Below are 19908 nucleotides of genomic sequence, written 5' to 3' on the forward strand. Positions count from 1 at the left end.
TGGAGCTGGGGAGGGCAGCAGATTGGGTGAGGCCAGAAGTAGGGACTCACCTGGGACCTCTCAGCAGAGAAGCTTTGGTCAGTCCCAAAGCTCTGGAGCACCCTCTAGAGACCCAGCTCCCTGCTGGCTTGGTCAGCACCAGCTCACAATGCCTGGGAAGGGAGGAGAGATGAGGCTCACTAGCCACAGAAAAACAAGCAGTAAGTTTTTTTTTTTTTTTTTTTTTTTTTTTTTAATACAAACAATCCCACAGCATTTATTGACATCTTGTATAACACAAGGCTAATCAAAACACTATGAATAAATGTTCATATTGGACAAAGGACATCTAAAAACAAACTGTATTCTTCTCAACAATTTCTCACTTCATTGATCATTTCTAGTTGGAGACACTTTGTAGCAGAGTAATATTATCTCCTTTCAGCATGATCCGACCCAGTTGTTTTCTTGACTTTGTTTTAGAATGAATCTCTTCTGCATCATCTAATACAAGGTTCATATATTCATCAAAACCAATGATACAGCCTTCTATCCGCATATTCACTTGCTCGTAGAGCCACACCTGAATCCGTGATCTATTTTGTAAGTATCTGAAGATGAGGTTGATGGGCTGCACCATAACCTTCTGTACTTTCTGGCCCTGGCCACGGTACGCCATGGTCAAGCAGTAAGTTTTTAAAGGACTCCAGCTCTTTCTCTTTCTCAGGGGGAGTTGGGTTTTCTTACATAGAACTGAGTTTCTGCTTACATACACTTGAATTTCTTTTAATTTCTTTTAATTCCTGTTCCACCTTGCCTGTTGGTCATGTTATGCCCAGACCGTTTATTCCCCGAAGAAGACCACCAGAGTCCAGAGTCAAAGCCAAGCGGCAAGGATCTTTAATGCAAGTTCGAACTTGGTCCCTCCGTTCTACAACATACAAGAGGGCCTCGAACAATGCAGGTGCTTGCCTTTTATAGCCTAATGTAAACAGGACTTGTAAAGTTGCAGAGGAACGAGGGAATTCTCTAGGTTACAGCGTTACAATTGGTTAACATTTTAAGTTTATACATTTAGCAGTTTTTTTATTGGTTCCCACGCTCTCACAAACGGCTGTGTTCTTATCGGGGACTTTCCAGGTGGTGTCTTTCTAAAGTTGAGATATATGGTAGTCTTTGATATATGGTGGGGAGACATATGGTGGGATGAGCCCAGGAAGTTGAGAGACATATGGAGGGGAGACATATGGTGGGATGTGTTTATACTGGGCTCAGGAAGTTGAGAGATATATGGCAAGCACCGGTAATTAGAACAGAAAAAGAACAAGACAGGGACCTTCACAATGCTTGTCTATACAACGCCTGGAATCTATAGATAACATAATCGGTTAGGTCCGGGGTCAACTTTTAACTAGGCTCAAGGCGATGCCCGGGCTGTCTGCCTGTGGGGTCAACTTTTAACTAGGCTCAAGGCGCCGCCTGGGCTGTCTGCCTGTGTATTTCATTTGATCTCTTTCAGTCACAGAGTTGGGGGAGTACATTCTCAGCACGGACCAGGATTGGGGACCATGGGGATCCCTGGAGGGAGGGGCATCGCTGTGTGACATCGCTTGCTACACGCGGGAGTAGTAGTCTCTCAACCCCTTTTGGCAAGCAGCCAGACTACAATCCCAAACTGGGACTGGAAGTTGTGCTGTGAGGTAGGAGCAGCACTGTGCCCTCCTCGCCTGGTGTGCTGGGAGAAGTAGTCTCTACAATCCCAGCATGCACTGGTTCCAGCATGCACTGGTGTTGGCATGCACCGGGATTGTGGTGTTATTGGGGGTCCTGCGGGTAGCATCTGTCCCAGTGTGCATCTGAGTTGGTATGCACCTGGGTCGGGGGAGTCTCTGGGGGTCATGGGGGGTCGTACGGTTGCCTTGAGGGAGGGGCAACATGTTGCTCCTCTTGCCAGGCATGCTGAGAGTAGTAATCTTTTTTGGTTGCTTGTTTTGTTTTGAGAAAGAGTCTCACTCTGTCACCCAGGCTGGAGTGCAGTGGCACAATGCACCATCTCGGCTCTCCGCTCACTGCAACCTCTGCAAACCTCCCCCTCCCGGGTTCAAGCGATTCTCCTAACACAGCCTTCTGCACTGGGATTACAGGCATGCACCACCACGCCCAACTAATTTTTGTATTTTTACAAACGGGGTTTCACCATGTTAAGCAGGCTGGTCTCAGACTCCTGACTTCGTGACTCCTGATCTGGTGATCCGTCCGCCTCTGCCTCACAAAGTGCTGGGATTGTAGGCCTGAGCCACCGCCCGGGCCAAGAGTAGCAATCTTTTAACCGCTATTGGTTGTTGGTAGCCTGCCTTCTAGACTACAATCCCAGCATGCACCGGGATTTGGGGTGGTGCCCTTAACTTGTGGGAGGGGCAGCGTGGTGCCCTCCTCCCCTCTCTTTTGGCCTTTAGTCACAGGGAAGCGAGACTACAATCGCAGCATACGCCGGGATTGGGGGTGGTGCAGATATTTTGAGGGAAGCACAGAGCTTTATCCTCCTGGCCCGGCATGCAGGAAATAGTAGTCTCTTAACCCCTTTTGCCTGTTGGTCGGAGGGAAGCTGGACCACATTCCCAGCATGCCTGGACAGTGAGCATTTCTGGAGGGAGGGGCAGTGCAGTGTGTTCCTCGCAGGGCATGCAGGGAGTCGTATCAGTGAGACTGATACCCAGGCCTCTGTGAGCATCCCTCAGCACAAAGGCGCTCTCCAAGGGGGATGGGCTGGCCCTCCCAGGACCAGCAGCCCAGCTTCAGAAGCCCATGGGTCATCACAAACCTCACCTGGCTGGCATGTTCCTGAGGCTATGGCCAGTAGTCTGTGGGGAGTTCCACAGAACCCAGGGCAGTAGGCTGCTCTCTGGGGCCCCAGGGGATCAAGGTCTGGCCAGCCTGTCCCTGGCTCAAGACACGTGCCTGGGAATTGGGGTTTTCTCTTCTGCTCTTTGCATCTCCTGGGTAAACCAATAGTTATCCTCCTTCATGCAAAAAAGCACTTGTGAGGGTGACCTTTCCAGGAAACCACAGCCCATGTCACCCCCGCCAAGCTCTGAACTTGTCCATGGGCAGGCCAAATGGCGAATTCTCCCAAAAGCGGCTGAACTGAGACTCTGGCTGGAGAGAGCAGAGGGCAGCAGCACAATGGACAGTTTCTCAGACCTCAGGCCCGTTCCACAGCAGCTTCAGAAAGCAGGCAACTCTTTGGGCTTGGTGAGGCGTGATGCCCAGGAAAGACCCCCTCCCTGAGCAGGCCCCAGAGAAAGACCAGCCTCTTCCCCATCCACCCCAGGTCTCAGCCTCCCGGCTGGCTGATACACAGGAGAGGCTAGGAAATGGGAACAGAAGAAGCAAAGGGCTGGGTAGGTGCTGCTTGGGATTCATGGAGGTTTGGGCTAAATGATAGGGCTGCCCCTCCTGGGCTGGAGGCAGTGTCCTCTTTGGGAACCAAGAAACTCTAGTCTTGAGATGGGCCAGTGCTGCCCAAGATTGTGAGTCTGAACTCTGACAGAAGACGCCAGGAAGTAACCGCATCCCCAGGCTGTGGTGCAGGGAGCCTGGCCTGAGAGCTGCCCAGTGCACTGAGGATGCACCTGGAGTCTGTCTTCCTGATGGCCCCACAGCCATTCACAGGGTCTGACCATCTAGCCTGCCACTCTCTGCTTACTGACCACCCACCCTTCCTGTTGCTTCACTTCCCTAACCTGTGTGCCCTCGAAGCCATGACTGTCTCTTTAGGCACTCTAGTTCTTCTGTTATCCTTATTTTGTCAGAAACTCTGAGCAAGAACTCCCCAGATCCATCCACGCACCTGCCTTTCCACTTTTTAACTGGGCTGCTCAGCACTGCTGGTGGACACCAGGGTCAATGAGGGTGACTGAGGGTTTCACAGGCAACTGGGATGGCCCTGTACCCAGTCCCCAGCCTCAGATGGTACTTAGGGTCTTCAGCCAGCAGCTTCCTCCCTCCTGTTGCAGCAGCCCTCACACGGGGAACCTGGCTGTCCTCCTCTCACTGTTCTTTTCTGACTCAGTCTCCCCAGTCTTCCCTCTGGCCATGGTGCTGACCAAGCCAGCAGGGAGCTGGGTCTCTAGAGGGTGCTCCAGAGCTTTGGGATTGACCAAAGCTTCTCTGCTGAGAGGTCCCAGTTGAGTCCCTACTTCTGGCCTCACCCAATCTGCTGCCCTCCCCAGCTCCATCCACTCACCACAGGCTGGCTGATCCAGATACATCCCAAAGTCATCAGTTCCATTGGGTCACCACTACCTTAGCTTCTCCAGTGACCCCTACAGGGAGACTCCATACTGGGCTCCTCCCACCAGATCCCAGATCCCCTCTTAGCATGAGACCCTTGGTCAGATCACCTTGGCTGCAAGCTCTGCTTCCACCTTGCCTTCCCTATGAGATGCCCAAGCCAGGGCCCTGACCATGTTCTCCCTGGGTCACAGCTTTTGCTGCCCCTGTACCCCTCCCTGTGGGGTGGCAGGGCTGGACTATCTTAGCCCTCAGAGACCTTCTGGACAACTGCCCACCAGCCATTCCAAGCAGCCCTTTGTCCTGTGGCTAGACCCTGTAATTCTCTAGGGCAGGCTCCAAAGGACAGGGCTGGTCCCTCAGGCTGGACTCCTCCTCCCTTGTTGACTTGGAGACTGCACTGCTGTCCCCCTTGGAGAGCCCAGGGGCTTAGCCCAGCCATATTTCTGTCTCCACTTGCTCTCTGTGTTCCCACAGTGGGCCACTCAGCTCTGGCCTAACACTGACCTTGGGCTGGATTTGCAGGGCACCTGGGGAGGAGTTCCAATCATGGGAAGGAGGCAGACTTGAGACATGTCCTTCCTCAGAGAGGCCTTTCTCAAAATAAAACCTATCACTGAGATGAGATTGCTGGGGGTGGGGGCTCAGGAGACAGAAGACACACTACAGAATCTGGAGATAATTGGTGATTTTCTAGATTAAAAAATCTTCCTGCCCTATGTCCACTGGCACCCTGGCCTGGCATCCCTGCAATGCAGAGGGGTCAGGGTGAGGGGGGCCAAGCTGTGGAGTGTGGAGGCATGGGGGTGTGTGCAGCCACTCCCTGCCCTGTGTCCCAAGTAGGCCCAGGACCCTCTGACTACAGCACAGAAGGAGTGGTGATTCCCCTGCCGCTTCGAAAGAGCAGCCTGCCCTGTACCCACTCATACTTGGCAATAATGTCCCCTTGATTCTGGGTAAGAGGGTGTCCACATCCTCCTCCATGTCCAACCTGCAAGCAAAAAATAATTTAAATATTACACTACATTCGAGAGCTTCAGAGAACACCCCAAACCAAGGTCCTGCCTGGGTCTCAAATACCAGCAAGATGACCACATTCTCCACCAGGAACAAAAGCCCAGACCCAGTCCTCATCCCCCACCAGGGTCTCTGGAGTCTCTTCCCCTGTCCAAGGGTGTGTTCCTGCCTGAGGGTATGAGAACAGGGGGCCCTGGACAGCAAAGTCTATTGTCTTCAAATGTGCCAAGATGGGCACACAGTTGCTTCAGGAAGATGAACGATGTCCACCTGCCTAGGGGAAAGGTCCTATGATGGGTTGTTCTGGGCACCTGGAGGCAGAGTGGGGTCAAGGACTAGAGACCTCTGTATGATCAGCCACCTGGGATCATTTGGGGACCACAAAAATCCCAGTTACTGAAGAAAACAAGAAATCTCATAACAGCGTTGGTCTACTCAAAACTCACTGCGGCTGGTGAGTCAGCTTAAGAAAACCAGTTGGGTGAGAAAATGTTTGGTTGAGGGGAAATGATCTATTGATTCCAGAGTAGCCTCTGTGCTCGTGGAGATTATGTCTTAGGTAAAGGGACAGCAGATTCCCCAATTCTGGGCTGTCAGTACAGTACTATTTTTAATCTAGAAAATAACCTGGGCTTAATTTGCCCAGGTTGCCAGAAAGGAACAAATGAGCTCTAGTGGTGTGGTCCTTGAGAACACCCAGAGAAACTGTTTCTTCAGGGACTACTCAGGGCAGAGGAAGCATGATGCCTCCAGAGGTTGGGACAGAGAGGGCCATGCAGAAAGCCCCTGTTCATGACCAATGGGAAGGGCACCCTTCACCTCCCAGCCATTCCTCTAGGGCTATTTTATTGTCCATGAATGTCTGAGGGCAGAGGGCTCCCCACTCCGACTGGGGACCCCACATATCTGGTGGGTCCCACAGTGACCCCAGCTGAAGTCTGAATTGATGAGACCCCCTCTTGCCTGGACCCATGTTAGGGGACAGATTTTTACTGAGGCCAGTGCTCCACCACCACCCATAAAGGCCCCATCCCATGGATCTTCCAGCGACAGGCTCTGCCCCATTGGGGTCCAAAATCCTGGGCAGACTTTGTATCTGGGGCAGGAAGGGTGCAGATAAAACCATACCCCCAAATAGTTACATATATGACTGAATTATTGGGCTTACAGGATAGCATATGAGAACAGAAAAAAAATGTGCTGAAAAGCTGAAACTAAAATTGTGACCCAAAGAGTGAGAAACCACTGACTAACAGGTATTCTTGAGTTTGCAGGATAGCAGATACTAAAGGGAACAACTTTCTGAAATGCTGAACTCCCTCCATTTGTGATATCAAGAAAAAACTAACTGAAAAATGTTGGAGCCAAGGTGGCTGGAGACTGCACAGAACAAGCTTGCAAACATCACAGCCCAAATTTCATTCAAATGTTTTATACTAACTTCCCCTGAATTTGACATACAACCCATGATGTAGCATGAGGAGATGACTGTGCATGCTCAAGGACTTTCCAGACCTTCCCTTTCCTTCCACCAATCACCAATTAATCTCCAAACCCAGTTCCTGAACCTTTTCTAGTAAAAATACTGGCTTGAGGCCTACACAGAGAGACAGATATGGACTCCTGTCTTCTTTTGAGTCAAATAACAATAATATCTATTTCTGTCATCTGCCCACTTTTTGATGGAACTATTTTTTCTGCTGATTTGCGTTAGTTCCCCATAGATTCTGGATACTAGTTCTTTGTGAGATTCATAGTTTGCAAATATTTTCTTCCATTCCATGGGTTTTCTGTTTACTCTTTTTTTTTTTTTTTTTTTTTTTTTGCTATGCAGAAGCTTTTTATTTATTTGCATTTGTTTTTGGGCTCTTAATCAAGAATTCTTTGTCTAGGCTAATGTTCCGAAGAGTTCCTCCCATTCCCCAGGTCATCTTCTAGAATGTTCGTGATTTCAGGTCTTAGATTTAATTTAAGTCACTGATCTGTCTTGAGTTGATTTGAGTATGAGGTGAGAGATAATAATCCAGTTTCATTCTTCTACATGTGGCTAGCTAGTTTTCCTGGTACCATTTATTAAAGAGAGTCTTGTTTCTTCAATGCATATTCATGTATGCTTTATCAAAGATTAGTTAATTGTAAGTATTTGGCTTATTTCTGGTTTCTCAATTCTGTTTCATTGGCCCATGTGCCTAGTTTTATACCAGTGCCGTGCTGTTTTGGTAACTACAGTCTTGTAGTATAATTTGAAGTGCAGTAATGTATGTGATGCCTCTATATTTGTTCTTTTTGCCTAGAATTGCTTTGGCTGTTCAGGCTCTTTTTTGGTTCCATACGAATTTTAAAATTTTTCTAATTCTGTGAAAAATATTGGTATTTTGATGGGAATTGCACTGAATCCACAGATTGCTTTAGGCAGTATAGTCACTTTCACAGTATTGATTCTTCCAGTCCATGAGCATGAGATGTATTTCTATTTGTGCCCATATGGTTTATTTCAGCAGTGTTTTGTAGTTCTCCTTGTAGAGATATTTTATCTCCTTGGTTAAGTAAAAGCCTAGTTATTTTATTTTATTGCAGCTATTGTAAAAGGGATTAAGTTCTTGATTCCTGTGGGGAAAAGAGAGGTCAGCCTGTTACTGTGTCTATATAGAAAGAAGTAGATTTAAGAGACTCCATTTGGTTCTGTATTTGAGATGCTGTTAATCTGTGACCCTACCCCCAACTTTGTCCTTGCAAGAGATATGTGCTGTGGTGACTTAAGGTTAAAAGGATTTTGGGCTATAGAGAATGTGCTTTGTTAAACAAGTGCCTAAAGGCTGCTTGTGGTTAAAGGTCATCACCATTCTCTTAAATCTCAAGTAAGAGAAAAACATTTGTCTCCTGCCCGTCCCTGGGCAATGGAACATCTCCGTGTAAAACCCATTGTGTGCTTTGTTTACTGAGCAAAGAGAAAACCGCCTTTAGGAATAAGGTGGGACTTGCCGGAGCGGTACTGCTAAAAGGTTTATGGAGAAGGTTTATGGAGATGTTTGCATATGCATCTCAAGGCACAGCATTTTCCTTGAACTTATTCAGGTCACCAAGATCTTTATCTATATGTCTTACTGCTGATTTACTCCCTTAACTTTTAGATGGTAAAGATAATTATCAATAAATACTAAGGGAACTCAGAGACCACGGCTGGTGTGGGTCTTCTGTAAGCTGAGCGCGGGTCCCCTGGGTCCTGCTTTTCTTTCTCTATACTTTGTCTCTGTGTCTTATTTCTTTTCTCAAGTCTCTCGTTCCACCTAACGAGAAACACCCACAGGTGTGGAGGGGCAGGCCATCCCTTCAATTCCGAGCTTGGTGTTGGTACAATGTACGAATATGGTACATTGATTTTGTAACCCGGGAGTTTCCTGAAGATATACAAATGACCAATATACATATGAAAAAATGCTCAACACCACTAATCACCAGGGAAATGCAAACTAAAATCACAAGGAGATACTACCACCTTGCACCTTCTTTAAGAATGGCCATTATCAGAAGTCAAAAAACAACACATGATGTGGATGTGGTGAAAAGGGAACACTTATACACTGCTGGTAGGAGTGTAAATTAGTGTAACCTCTATGAAAAACAGTATGAACAACTTAAAGTAGATTTACCAACAATCCTTGTACTGGGTATCTACCCAAAGGAATATAAGTCATATGAAAAAGACACATGCACATGTATGTTTATTGCAGCACAATTTATAGTTGCAAAGATAGAGAACCAACCTAAATGCCCATCAACCAATGAGTGGATAAAGAAAATTTGATATACAGGCCGGGTGCGGTGGCTCAAGCCTGTAATCCCAGCACTTTGGGAGGCCGAGTCGGGCAGATCACGAGGTCAGGAGATCGAGACCATCCTGGCTAACACGGTGAAACCCCGTCTCTACTAAAAAATACAAAAGATTAGCCGGGCGAGGTGGCAGGCGCCTGTAGTCCCAGCTACTCGGGAGGCTGAGGCAGGAGAATGGCGTGAACCCGGGAGGCGGAGCTTGCAGTGAGCTGAGATCGCGCCACTGCACTCCAGCCTGGGCGGCAGAGCAAGACTCTGTCTCAAAAAAAAAAAAAAAGAAAAGAAAATTTGATATACATACACATGGAATACTATTCAGCCATAAAAAGAAATAAAATGCCCTTTGCAGCAACTTGAATGAAGCTGAAGGCCATTATTCTAAGTAAAATAACTCAGGAACGGAAAATCAAATATCATATGTTCTCACTTATAAGTGGGAGCTAAGCTATGAGTATACAAAGGCATATGGTGTGATATAACGGGCTTTGGAGACTCAGAAGGGGAGGGTGGGAGGTGGATGAGAGATTAAAAAAAAAAAAAACTGCCTATTGGGTACAATGTGTACAACTCAGGTGATGGGTGCACTAAAATCTCAGAATTCAACACTATATAATTCATCCATTTAACCAAAAATCACTTGTACCCTAAATGATATTGAAATAAAAACATTTTAAAACAAAACAAAAATTACAACAAAAAAGTTTTTTTTCTAAAAAGAAAAATTCATTGTCATAGTATTGACTTCAGTGCATAGGATAGCAAGCCCCTTTTGCCCAGTAACACATGTCACTACTGGAGAAACCAAACGCTGAAAATTCAAGAAGAACCTGGGCATCAATATTGCTGACAAGTTATTTACACACTGCCTACATGAGTATTGCAGATAAGTGTTAAAGACAAAGATCCAAGTCAGACTGGGTCAGATCTATCTATCTTATCTATCTTATCTATCTATCTATCTATCTATCTATCTATCTATCTATCAAAGACAAAGATCCAAGTCAGACTGGGTCAGATATATCTATCTTTATCTATCTATCTATCTATCTATCTATCTATCTATCTATCTATCTATCCATCCATCCATCCATCCATCCATCCATCCATCCATCTTTTGAGACTGAGTCTCACCCTGTCTTCCAGGCTGGAGTGCGGTGGCACAATCTTGGCTCATTGCAGCCTCCACCTCCTGGGTTCAAGAGATTCTCCTGCCTTATCCACCCAAGGAGCTGGGATTAAGGCACCCGCAACCACGCCCTGCTAATTTTTTGTATTTTTATTAGAGACGGGGTTTCATCATATTGCCAGGCTGGTCTCAAACTCCTGACCTTAGGTGATCTGCCTGCCTTGGCCTCCCAAAGTGCTGGTATTACAGGCATGAGCCACCACGCCCAGCCCTTGGTTCAGCTTTATACTTGGTCATTTTAATTCCAATTCTCTCTTGAAATGTAAGTCACTTGTTGCCTTGGTGATTACTCCAAAGGCATTGTGAGCATATGGAACTGGTGACACGTGTTCTTACTTCCCTTTCAGTTACAAAATGAGCTCCAAGTTCTTAGCCATCAAAATCTCACCAACACCTGCTACTTTAGTTTCAACTCTGCTCTATATTTCAAGGTGATAACTAAAGGTTGCAAATCACAGAAAGACAAAAATGCTTTAATTAACCAAACAAATTTTACCCCCTGAGGTCATGTAATTTTGTTTTTATTTTTTGTATTTTCAGGTCCATAAAGCCTACAACTATTAATAAAATACAGTTCATGATGAGTTAATTTTTATTGAATAGTAAAATAAATACATGTCAAGAGTGGATCTGGCTTCAAGTATAACTGTCGTCAGGGCTGAAGTGTTATAACCAGTGGTCAAGGAGAAATGTCAGTGTATAATCTGACCTCCTACACTGGAATTACACATCAATGATTTAACTGTCTGAAAAGAATTAAAGTCACATAGGGAAATAAATGAAATGGAAGAAAATAGAAAAGATACAAATTAGTTTAAGAAGGAATTAAACCTGGTGTTAAAGACAAATAAAAAATACTGAATAACAATTAGCATAGGTAGAGCAGCACTAAAAGTATGATAGGAAAGAAATGCATTTAAAAATATTAGTGTACGAGTTAAGTTTATAGATATAGAGATCTGACAAGGAGTTGCTCCTACGTTAAACAAACAAAAAAGCTGGAGAAACTGCAAATAAATGAATGGCTTGTTCTGAGCCCTTTGGAGAACTGAGGTCCAACAACAGGCATGCAGGAGCCTGCAGGTCACACAGGCACCAGGCTTTTAATGTGTACCTGGAAGACCATGGAAACTAGTAAAATTAAAGCAGGACTTTTGAACTAGTCCTGGTGGCTGTGTTTGGGTGGGTGAAGGAGAATGAGAAACCCTGGAGTCTATAGACATAGGGTTTATACTTTTGTGTATAATTTTTCTAGGAACTGTACAAGGCCTGGCAGGAAGAATGGGGTAGAATCCTGAGAATGCTTCCCCCATGGTGCTGATGGGGAGGGACCACCATCCCACCCACCGCTACAACTCTGGAGACACAGCTTTCCCATCTCTCATATAGAACACAAGGCCCGATCTGCAGGGAAAGAGCATCCAATCCTGAGCCAGAGGGAACTGTGAAAAAACTCACTGCAACTGATGGCGGAGAAACAAGGTCAACACCCACATCTCTGCCCAGATACATCTCCCATAAAGAAACGAAAGCGTTAATTTACAGGGCACTGTTGCAGACCCACTTCAACTGGAAGCTAGGAACATGAACAAGGAGCCTCTCTACCACTGAGGGAGGGACGGGAATGTGCTCTTATCCTGGCATTGCCTCTATAGGAGGGGCAGGAAACTCTGAAGGTCAGTCACCCCACACCCCAGTTCACAGTGCTGAGTGGGAGGCTTCCTCAGAACATCAGAGATCTCCTCGTTCCCTCACCCCTGCCACCAGGCTAAGCAGCACGGAATAAAAAGAACAATGGAACATATTATAGCTGGGCCGAGTGCAAGAGACCATCTCTGGTAAGCAGCACAAAGGGAAGGCACAGCAAGCCTGGGCGATATTAGCAAAGTATCATGAGAGGGATTTGAATTTCCTGGTTCCCAGAACATGGCTGCCATAACAAACTCTAATCCCAGCCTACCTCTCAACTATGTGACCACAAACCCCTACCCTAAGGCGTACCTGAGGGAGAACTGCTCATCAATAACCTAAAAACTATATCAATGTCAGTGAGCTGATGAAAATACAAATTAAAAACCTATTTACTCCAATACACTATCCTATAAAATAATACTATTGCTGTCAACAAAAATTAGAAGCCAAGACATCCCATTTTATGTTTATGTGAGATCTTTATTTGTGTCAAATTAAGGTCGGACTGCGGAGTTCAGGAGACCCGGACCGAGGTGACGCCGGGCATCACCTCTCCTGCCCGCCATGGCAGGAGTTCGCCTCCCCCGGGGAAGGCGATCACCATGGCAGGCGGCCTGGCGGGCGGCATCTACACCTATATTCCGTTTCCTACCGAGCACGCGAGGACCTAGGAGCGCTCGTCCCCGCCGGGCACTGGGCATGGGGGCCTGTGGGGCACAGTGACAGCCACGGCGTCCTGGGCCTGGACAGCAGCCTCAGCTCTCTGCTCTGCGGCTCCATTTCCGAGGCAGCGTCAGGTTCGGGAAATTCCAATTCCTCCTCACCCAGACGGGGGATGTCCAGGGACTGCTGAACATCAGGTTCGGGCTGCTGCCTGGCCTGGGCTCCAGCGTGGTCGAGGCCGTGGTGGTCGTCCGTCCTATGGAGACCATCGAAGTGAAGTTCATCCACCGCCAGACCTCCCCAAACCCCAAGAACAGGTAATTCTTCGGGGTTAGGGAGATTGTGCGGGAACAAGGGCTGAGGTGACATACCAGGGCCTCACGGCCGCTGTGCTGAAGCAGGGCTGGAACCAGGCCATTGCTTCTTCGTCCTGACCTCCCTGCAGCAACTGGTGCCAAATGGATAAGCCCACGAACCCGCTGATCACTGGGGTCTTCTGAGCCATTGCGGGGCACAGCCCACGTCTTCGGAAACGCCCCTCTGGACGGGATCCAGACCCATATGCGGGGCCTGGAAGTGCACAAACAGGGGAACAGGGGACTCCAGCTGCAGATCCCGAGGAAAGGGGCTCAAGGCCGTCACAAGGGCACTGTCCCCTGCCAGTCACTGACCAGGTCTGCCTGGATGTGGCCACAGCATTTATCATCTAGGATGAGGTGGTGAAGCCGCTCAACAAAGTGTGGAAGAGGGACTAAGCCCAGAGGGGCTGCAAGGGGACGCTCCAGGCACCTCCAGTGGGGCCCCCACCCTTGTCTCACAGGATTCCAGGGCAGAAGTGCCATAAGGCGCCTCCCACGTCCCTTGTGCTCTGCAGCCTGCTCTGTGCATTGTGGCATCAAGTCCCTGTGTCCCACAGTGCCATGTCTTCCTTGTGTCTGTGTGTGAAACTACCACTGTGTCCACATGTCTGGCCCAGCCATGGCTGGCTGTCCATCTGGCCTGTGAATCTGTGACCACTTGCCCATGTGCTTACTGTGAGCCTGGGCCTGTGTTTCATGTTCTGTGTCATGTGACACTGTGCCCTGCCTGCCCTGGGGTACTTGTGTTGCCTGGGTCCTTGGGTCTGTAGGTCTGACTGGGCCCCAGTCTGGTGTCTTCCACCCTGCCCTGGCCTACCACAGCTGCCTCCAGGCCTCAGCCTGTTTTCACCGCATTCAAGGGACTGCAACCCCACCTTTGCCCACCATTGTCCTTAACTGGCCCCCTGGGCCTCCCTTGGCCCAGGATAGGGTGGCACCCAGGACTCTCAGGACCACCCTGAAAAGGCAGAATCAACTGAATCCTGTTGAAAAAAGAACTGGAAAAGATGAAGCATGGAAGAAAATAAGGTACAAGGAAAAGGTGTCAGAAGAAATTAGACATCACATAAACTTTGAATATTGGAAATATATGTTAAATGTTTCAGTAAAAACAAATGGAGAAAAGAGAATATCAAAATAATTTTGAGACCAGCCATGGTGGCTCATGCCTGTAATCCCAGCACTTTGGGAGGCCGAGGCAGGTGGATCACTTGAGGTCAGGAGTTCGAGACCAGCCTGGCCAATATTGTGAAACCCCATCTCTATTAAAAATATAAAAATTAGCCGGATGCAGTACCGGGCACCTGTAATCCCAGCTACTTGGGAAGCTGAGGCACAAGAATCACTTGAACCTGGGAGGCAGAGGTCGCAGTGAGTCAAGATTGCACCACTGCACTCCAGCCTGAGCAAAAGAGTGAGACTCTGTCTCAAAAATCCAATAATCTTGAAAGAGCAGGGAACTAAACTGAGAAAGCAAATTTGCAAAAGCGTCAAATACAAATAAATAAAGATAAATTTCATATACAATATGTGAATTAAATATAAAATTAGGCTGAGTCGAGAGAACTAGTGAACTGGATTAGTGAACTGGAATTTTGAGCAGAATGAATATAACAAATAAAAGAGAAACAAAATAATAGCAAAATGAATGTAATTATACATATATATATATAATGGAATGACAAAAAATAAAGCACAATTATTTCACTGGAATTCATACAAATAATAAATCACACTAATAAAATATTTACCAACTTCAAAAATTAAAAGCCAGGCATGAACATGGATACATAGCTAGCATATTTTTAATAAATAAGGATAAACTAAATTATCTGCAGAACTGGCTGTGCGCAGTGGCTCGTGCCTGTGATCCCAACACTTCGGGAGGCTGAGGCATGTGGATCACCTGAGTTCAGGAGTTCAATACCAGCCTGGTCAACATGGTGAAACCCCATCTTTACTAAAAATACAAAAATTAACTGGGCATTGTGGTGCATGCCTGTAATCCCAGCTACTTGGGAGGCTAAGGCAGGAGAATTGCTTGAACCCGGGAGGCAGAGATTGCAGTGAGCCAAGATGGCACCACTGCACTCCAGCCTGAGAGACAAATTTTATTTGCCAATGGGAGCATCTTAAGTGTACACATCACGAAGATAGAAAAGTTGTCTTATATAAAGTTTAGGGAATCAAAATTCAAGATAAGGAACTTGTGGACACAGGGGACTATGATGGTGGACAAGGAACTAAAGACTTGGCAGCATAGATTTCAAAAGTATTTAGATGAAATAAAAGTGTAATCAAATTGTGGGGAAAAGAAAGAGATCAGATTGTTACTGTGTCTATGTAGAAAAGGAGGACATAAGAAACTTCATTTTTATCTGTAGTAAGAAAAATTGTTTGTTTTGAGATGCTGTTAACCTGTAACTTTAGTCCCAACCCTGTGCTCACAGAAACGTGTGCAGTAATGAATCAAAGTTTAATGGATTTAGGGCTGTGTAGGATGTGCCTTGTTAACAATATGTTTGCAGGCAGTATGCTTGTTAAAATCATTGCCATTCTCCATTCTCAGTTAACCAGGGACACAATGCACTGCGGAAAGCCACAGAGACCTCTGCCTGAGAAAGCCTGGGTATTGTCCAAGGTTTCCCCTCACTGAGACGGCCTGAGATATGGCCTCATGGGAAAGGAAAGACCTTACCATCCCCCATCCCAACACCTGCAAAGGGTCTGTGCTGAGGAGTAGTGAAAGAAGGAGGCCTCTCTGCAGTTGACATAAGAGGAAGGCTACTGTCTCCTGCTTGTCCCTGGGAATGGAATGTCTTGGTGTAAAGCTGACCATTCCCATTGGTTCTATTCTGAGATAGGAGAAAACCGCCCTGTGGCTGGAGGCGAGATATGCTGGCAGCAATACTGCTCTGTTTCCCTTTGCTACACTGAGATGTTTGGGTAAAGAGAAACATAAATCTAGCCTACGTGCACATCCAGGCACAGTACCTTTCCTTGAACTTATTCATGATATAGACTCCTTTGCTCACATGTTTCTGTGCTGACCTTCTGCCCACCTGTTGCCCTTCTACACTCCCCTAAGATAGTAAAAAGAATCATCAATACATACTGAGGGAACTCAGAGGCCGGCACCGGTGTGGGTCCCCCGTATGCTGAGTGCCAGTCCTGTGGGCCCACTGTTCTTTCTCTATACTTTGTATCTTATTTCTTTATCAGTCTCTCATCCCACCTGATGAGAAATACCCACAGGTGTGGAGGGGCTGACCCTCTTCATCAAATTATGTATCAAATCATCTGTTTCTTGAATAATTTGATGTCAAAATCTATTTTCAGATAATTATTTTCATAATTTAATTAAAATCTGTGATATGTATTTTGCACATTATGGAAAATTTTGATTACTCTTTTATCAGAACTAATTAGTATGAAAGGGCTAACAGTGGAATAGAAATTACCCATAGGCCTCTGGATGCCCATGATGACTGAGTCACAAGCCCATAACAGGGTTGAGGAGGATGAGATGATGTGGTCGATCCAGTGCATGACCACAAAGCAACTCACCAGCAGCAGGATGGTCTGGGTGGCCCTTTTCTCTGGGGAGGCTCCTGGAGACAGGCTGGTGCTATGAAGGTACTGGGATCGTCTCTGATGCTTGGACAAGAGAATCACCATGTATGCACTTGAGAGCAACATGATTGCGACAAAGAAGACATTCGTAAGCAATGGCAGCATGAAAGACAGGCTCCGGATGATGTAGCTTATGGAAGAAAGTGAGCAGTATTTACTGATACACATCGGTCTTTATCCCATTAGAAGCCACAGTGGAGGAGAGCAGGTTACTACTGAGAGACAAACTGAGAACCCATAGGAAGAAAAAGAGTGAAAGATGTAACCTGTGAACTTCTGTTTAATCTTTGCAGACCAGGAGGTGCCAGGGCTGATGGCGACGGCATGCAGCATGCTCAGGAGGCAGGTGGTGCCGATGGAGAGGTCCCTCATCACCCTGTTCATGTGGAAAAGCATCTTACACTTGAAGTCAGTCTGAAAATTCAGTGACTCAAAAATGTCTTCAGACACAAGAACACAATGGTGAGCAGCATCACGATATGGACAAAGGCCAAGTGACTGGTAGGTCAGTAGGCTTAAGCCTGTGATCCACAAGAACTGTGAACACATGGAAGAAAAGGAGGAAGGCATTGGCTGAGACTCCAATACCAGCTTGGGAAAAGAAGACATTTTTAATGATAATATAGGTAGCAAGTGTGTTCATCTTCATCGAAAATAGGAAACATTTTATGTATCTGAAACAAAAAGAAATAAAACTCCTGCATCAATGTTTATTCCATAGTAAAAATTATCACCAGCATGATTTTAATTCCAATCATTTATCTTGATTAATCTTGAGTAGCTCATATTTCTTAAAAATATGGTCTGGAAATGATTTTATACACCCAATTGTTAATACAATGCATCAAGGACCCACATGTGAACAATTAAGAGGTATAAATAGTCACATTGTCCTGTACTGCCTAAGAATCATTCGTTTAGAAAACTTTAAGTTTTTACTTTCTTTTATTCAATGTTAATGACAAATAGTGAGTGCATGTAAAAATAAATCACGTGTGTTTTTGCAAGTGAACTGAAGTACATTTTATGCTAATAGAGGAAGAATAACCAAAAACATCTTGGAATAAATGACCCATTAAGTTCTAATTTCATCATCTCTGTCTTCCATTTTAGGAACATATAGACACCAGAAGGCAGTAATCCTACTCAATACAGAAAACATTAACTTATGAATTCAAACATTTAAATTAAAATATACTTGTCACTTTTTGTAAATACATGTCTTACTGAGCTATAGCACATTCGAAAATTTCTGAGAAAAAGTAGAGTTATGGCCAGGAGCAGTGGCTTACACCTGTTATCCCAGCATTTTGGGAGGCCGAGGTGGGCAGATCACCTGAGGTCAGGAGTTCAAGACCAGCCTGACCAATATGGAGAAAACCCATCTCTACTAAAAATACAAGATTAGTCCAGTGTGGTGGCACATGCCTGTAATCCCAGCTACTTGGGAGGCTGAGGCAGAAGAATCGCTTGAAACCATGAGGTAAAACCATGCAGCAGAGGTTGCGGTGAGCTGAGATTGCACCATTGTACTCCAGCCTGGGCAACAAGAGTAAAATTCCTTCTAAAAAAAAAAAAAAGTTACTCAATTTTAAGGTTAATTTTTATAATGAGGAAATGCTGTCATTCTACTTTGCAAACTATTATTCTCTCAACACTAAACAGTCTTATAAAAGCTAATACATATAACATTTTATTAGTTTTAGACCATAAAACACAAAATATTAAACTGAATTTAAGAAAATATTTGGACCAGGTGTGGTGGCTCATGACTGTAATCCCAGCGTTTTGGGAGGCTGAGGCGGGCAGATCACAAGGTCAAGAGTTTGAGACTAACTTGGCCAACATGGTGAAACCCCGTCTTTACTAAAAATACAAAATTAGTTGGGCAATGTGGCAGGCACCTGTAATCTCGGCTACTCGGGAGGCCCTTGAACCTGGGAGGTGGAGGTTCCAGTGAGCTGAGATCACACCACTGCACTCCCAGCCTGGGTGACAGAACAAGACTGTCTCAGAAAAAAAAAACCAAAATATTTGAAATCATTCTTAGTATCACCAGCCTCCATGCATACAAGGTATTCACTCTACAGAGTTGTAGCAGACCCAGCAGAAGGTAATGTTTTTAGATAGTTTTGTGGCAGAAAAAAAACAAAACTGACCTGTTTATTAGTAATTACTCTAATACAATTAAACATAATGTTCCTTATGGTCATCTGCTAAAATACCATTATTGTAAAATATTTTAAAATTTTGTTTTATCACATGATTATTCAAACAGCTCTTAAGTATTAGAGATATATTAACATATCTTCGAACTTAAAAAATAAAAATATGATTAAATCATTATAAATGAGCTCATATTTTAGTGTCAAGATAAAAATGTTCATAAATGCAAAATTTGCTGTAAAATGAGAAACAGTCAAATAAACCTGCAATTAAAGTGTAACATTACAAAATTACACATTTTCTTACACAAAGCTATACGTTTATATGTTCATAATATTTTATGTAGGAACACCTACCCATTAGTTATCATTCAGTGAGATATGAGAGCAAAATCATGAGAAAATCACAGATCTCATTCATACATTTCTGCCTCTCCAACTTTCCAACTGAGTCTTGAGTATTCATCAGTAATGAAGCTAAGAAACAGATACCAAGGTTTGTCTTGGAGTCATTCTGTGTATATGAATTTTTGACCCTGAGACATGGGTATAAAGAATAAATGCTGCCATTTCATTTCCCTCTGTACTAATTATTGTCATGTCATCTGTAGAAGACAGACAGTAGGCTCTGGGATTGGTAGAAATGTGAGTCATTACAGCGAAAACTGAAATTACCTAATTCATGGAAAAGTAGAGTAGCAGCAGATGGGTCCTAAACTTGGTAATGAATAAGCTCATTTTCTTCAGTAATCTTGCCCAGGTGCATTGCCTGGTCTCAGTCCTCATCAACAAAACCAAAGTAAAAGATAACTGTAACTTCAGACATTTTTTATTTTTATATCATATTACCAAATGTATTATTGCTGAATAATGAACAAATTATATGCACATGGAATGAGATGGATAAACATCACAAATACAATGTTGCATAAACTCAAACACATTAAAAATATGTATACTATCTAATCTCATTTATTAAAACTTCCAAAAGCAAACAACATTCAGTTTCTGTCTTCAAGCAAGGGTGGAATAACTTGTGGAACTAATACACTCACAAAAAGTAATAAATTCTTGATAAAATAATATATAT

General features: G+C 45.0%; 2 protein-coding genes and 1 pseudogene across 2 annotated transcripts in view; 1 reads left to right on the forward strand and 2 right to left on the reverse strand.

The window, feature by feature from the left end:
- Positions 1-14196, forward strand: part of LOC115895181 (zinc finger protein 681-like) — a 43171-nt gene extending 28975 nt beyond the window's left edge. The window contains exon 5 of the mRNA XM_030924440.1: positions 11562-14196. The gene's annotated coding sequence lies outside the window, so the exon portion shown is untranslated. The remainder of the gene's footprint in view (positions 1-11561) is intronic.
- Positions 206-661, reverse strand: LOC104654266 (small nuclear ribonucleoprotein E). Its single transcript, XM_010353384.2, has one exon. The coding sequence runs from the start codon at positions 656-658 to the stop codon at positions 380-382; it is 279 nt and encodes a 92-aa protein (XP_010351686.2). The 5' UTR covers positions 659-661; the 3' UTR covers positions 206-379.
- Positions 14197-16311: 2115 nt separating the features above from the next.
- LOC104654268 lies at positions 16312-17126 on the reverse strand (annotated as a pseudogene).
- Positions 17127-19908: the final 2782 nt, after the last annotated feature.

Source organism: Rhinopithecus roxellana, chromosome 20, assembly GCF_007565055.1.
Source record: "Rhinopithecus roxellana isolate Shanxi Qingling chromosome 20, ASM756505v1, whole genome shotgun sequence".
NCBI classification, from domain to species: domain Eukaryota; kingdom Metazoa; phylum Chordata; class Mammalia; order Primates; family Cercopithecidae; genus Rhinopithecus; species Rhinopithecus roxellana.

What these genes read in the sequence shown, in the direction of transcription:
- LOC104654266 (XM_010353384.2), bottom strand. Translation starts at nt 658, where the DNA reads ATGGCGTACCGTGGCCAGGGCCAGAAAGTACAGAAGGTTATGGTGCAG.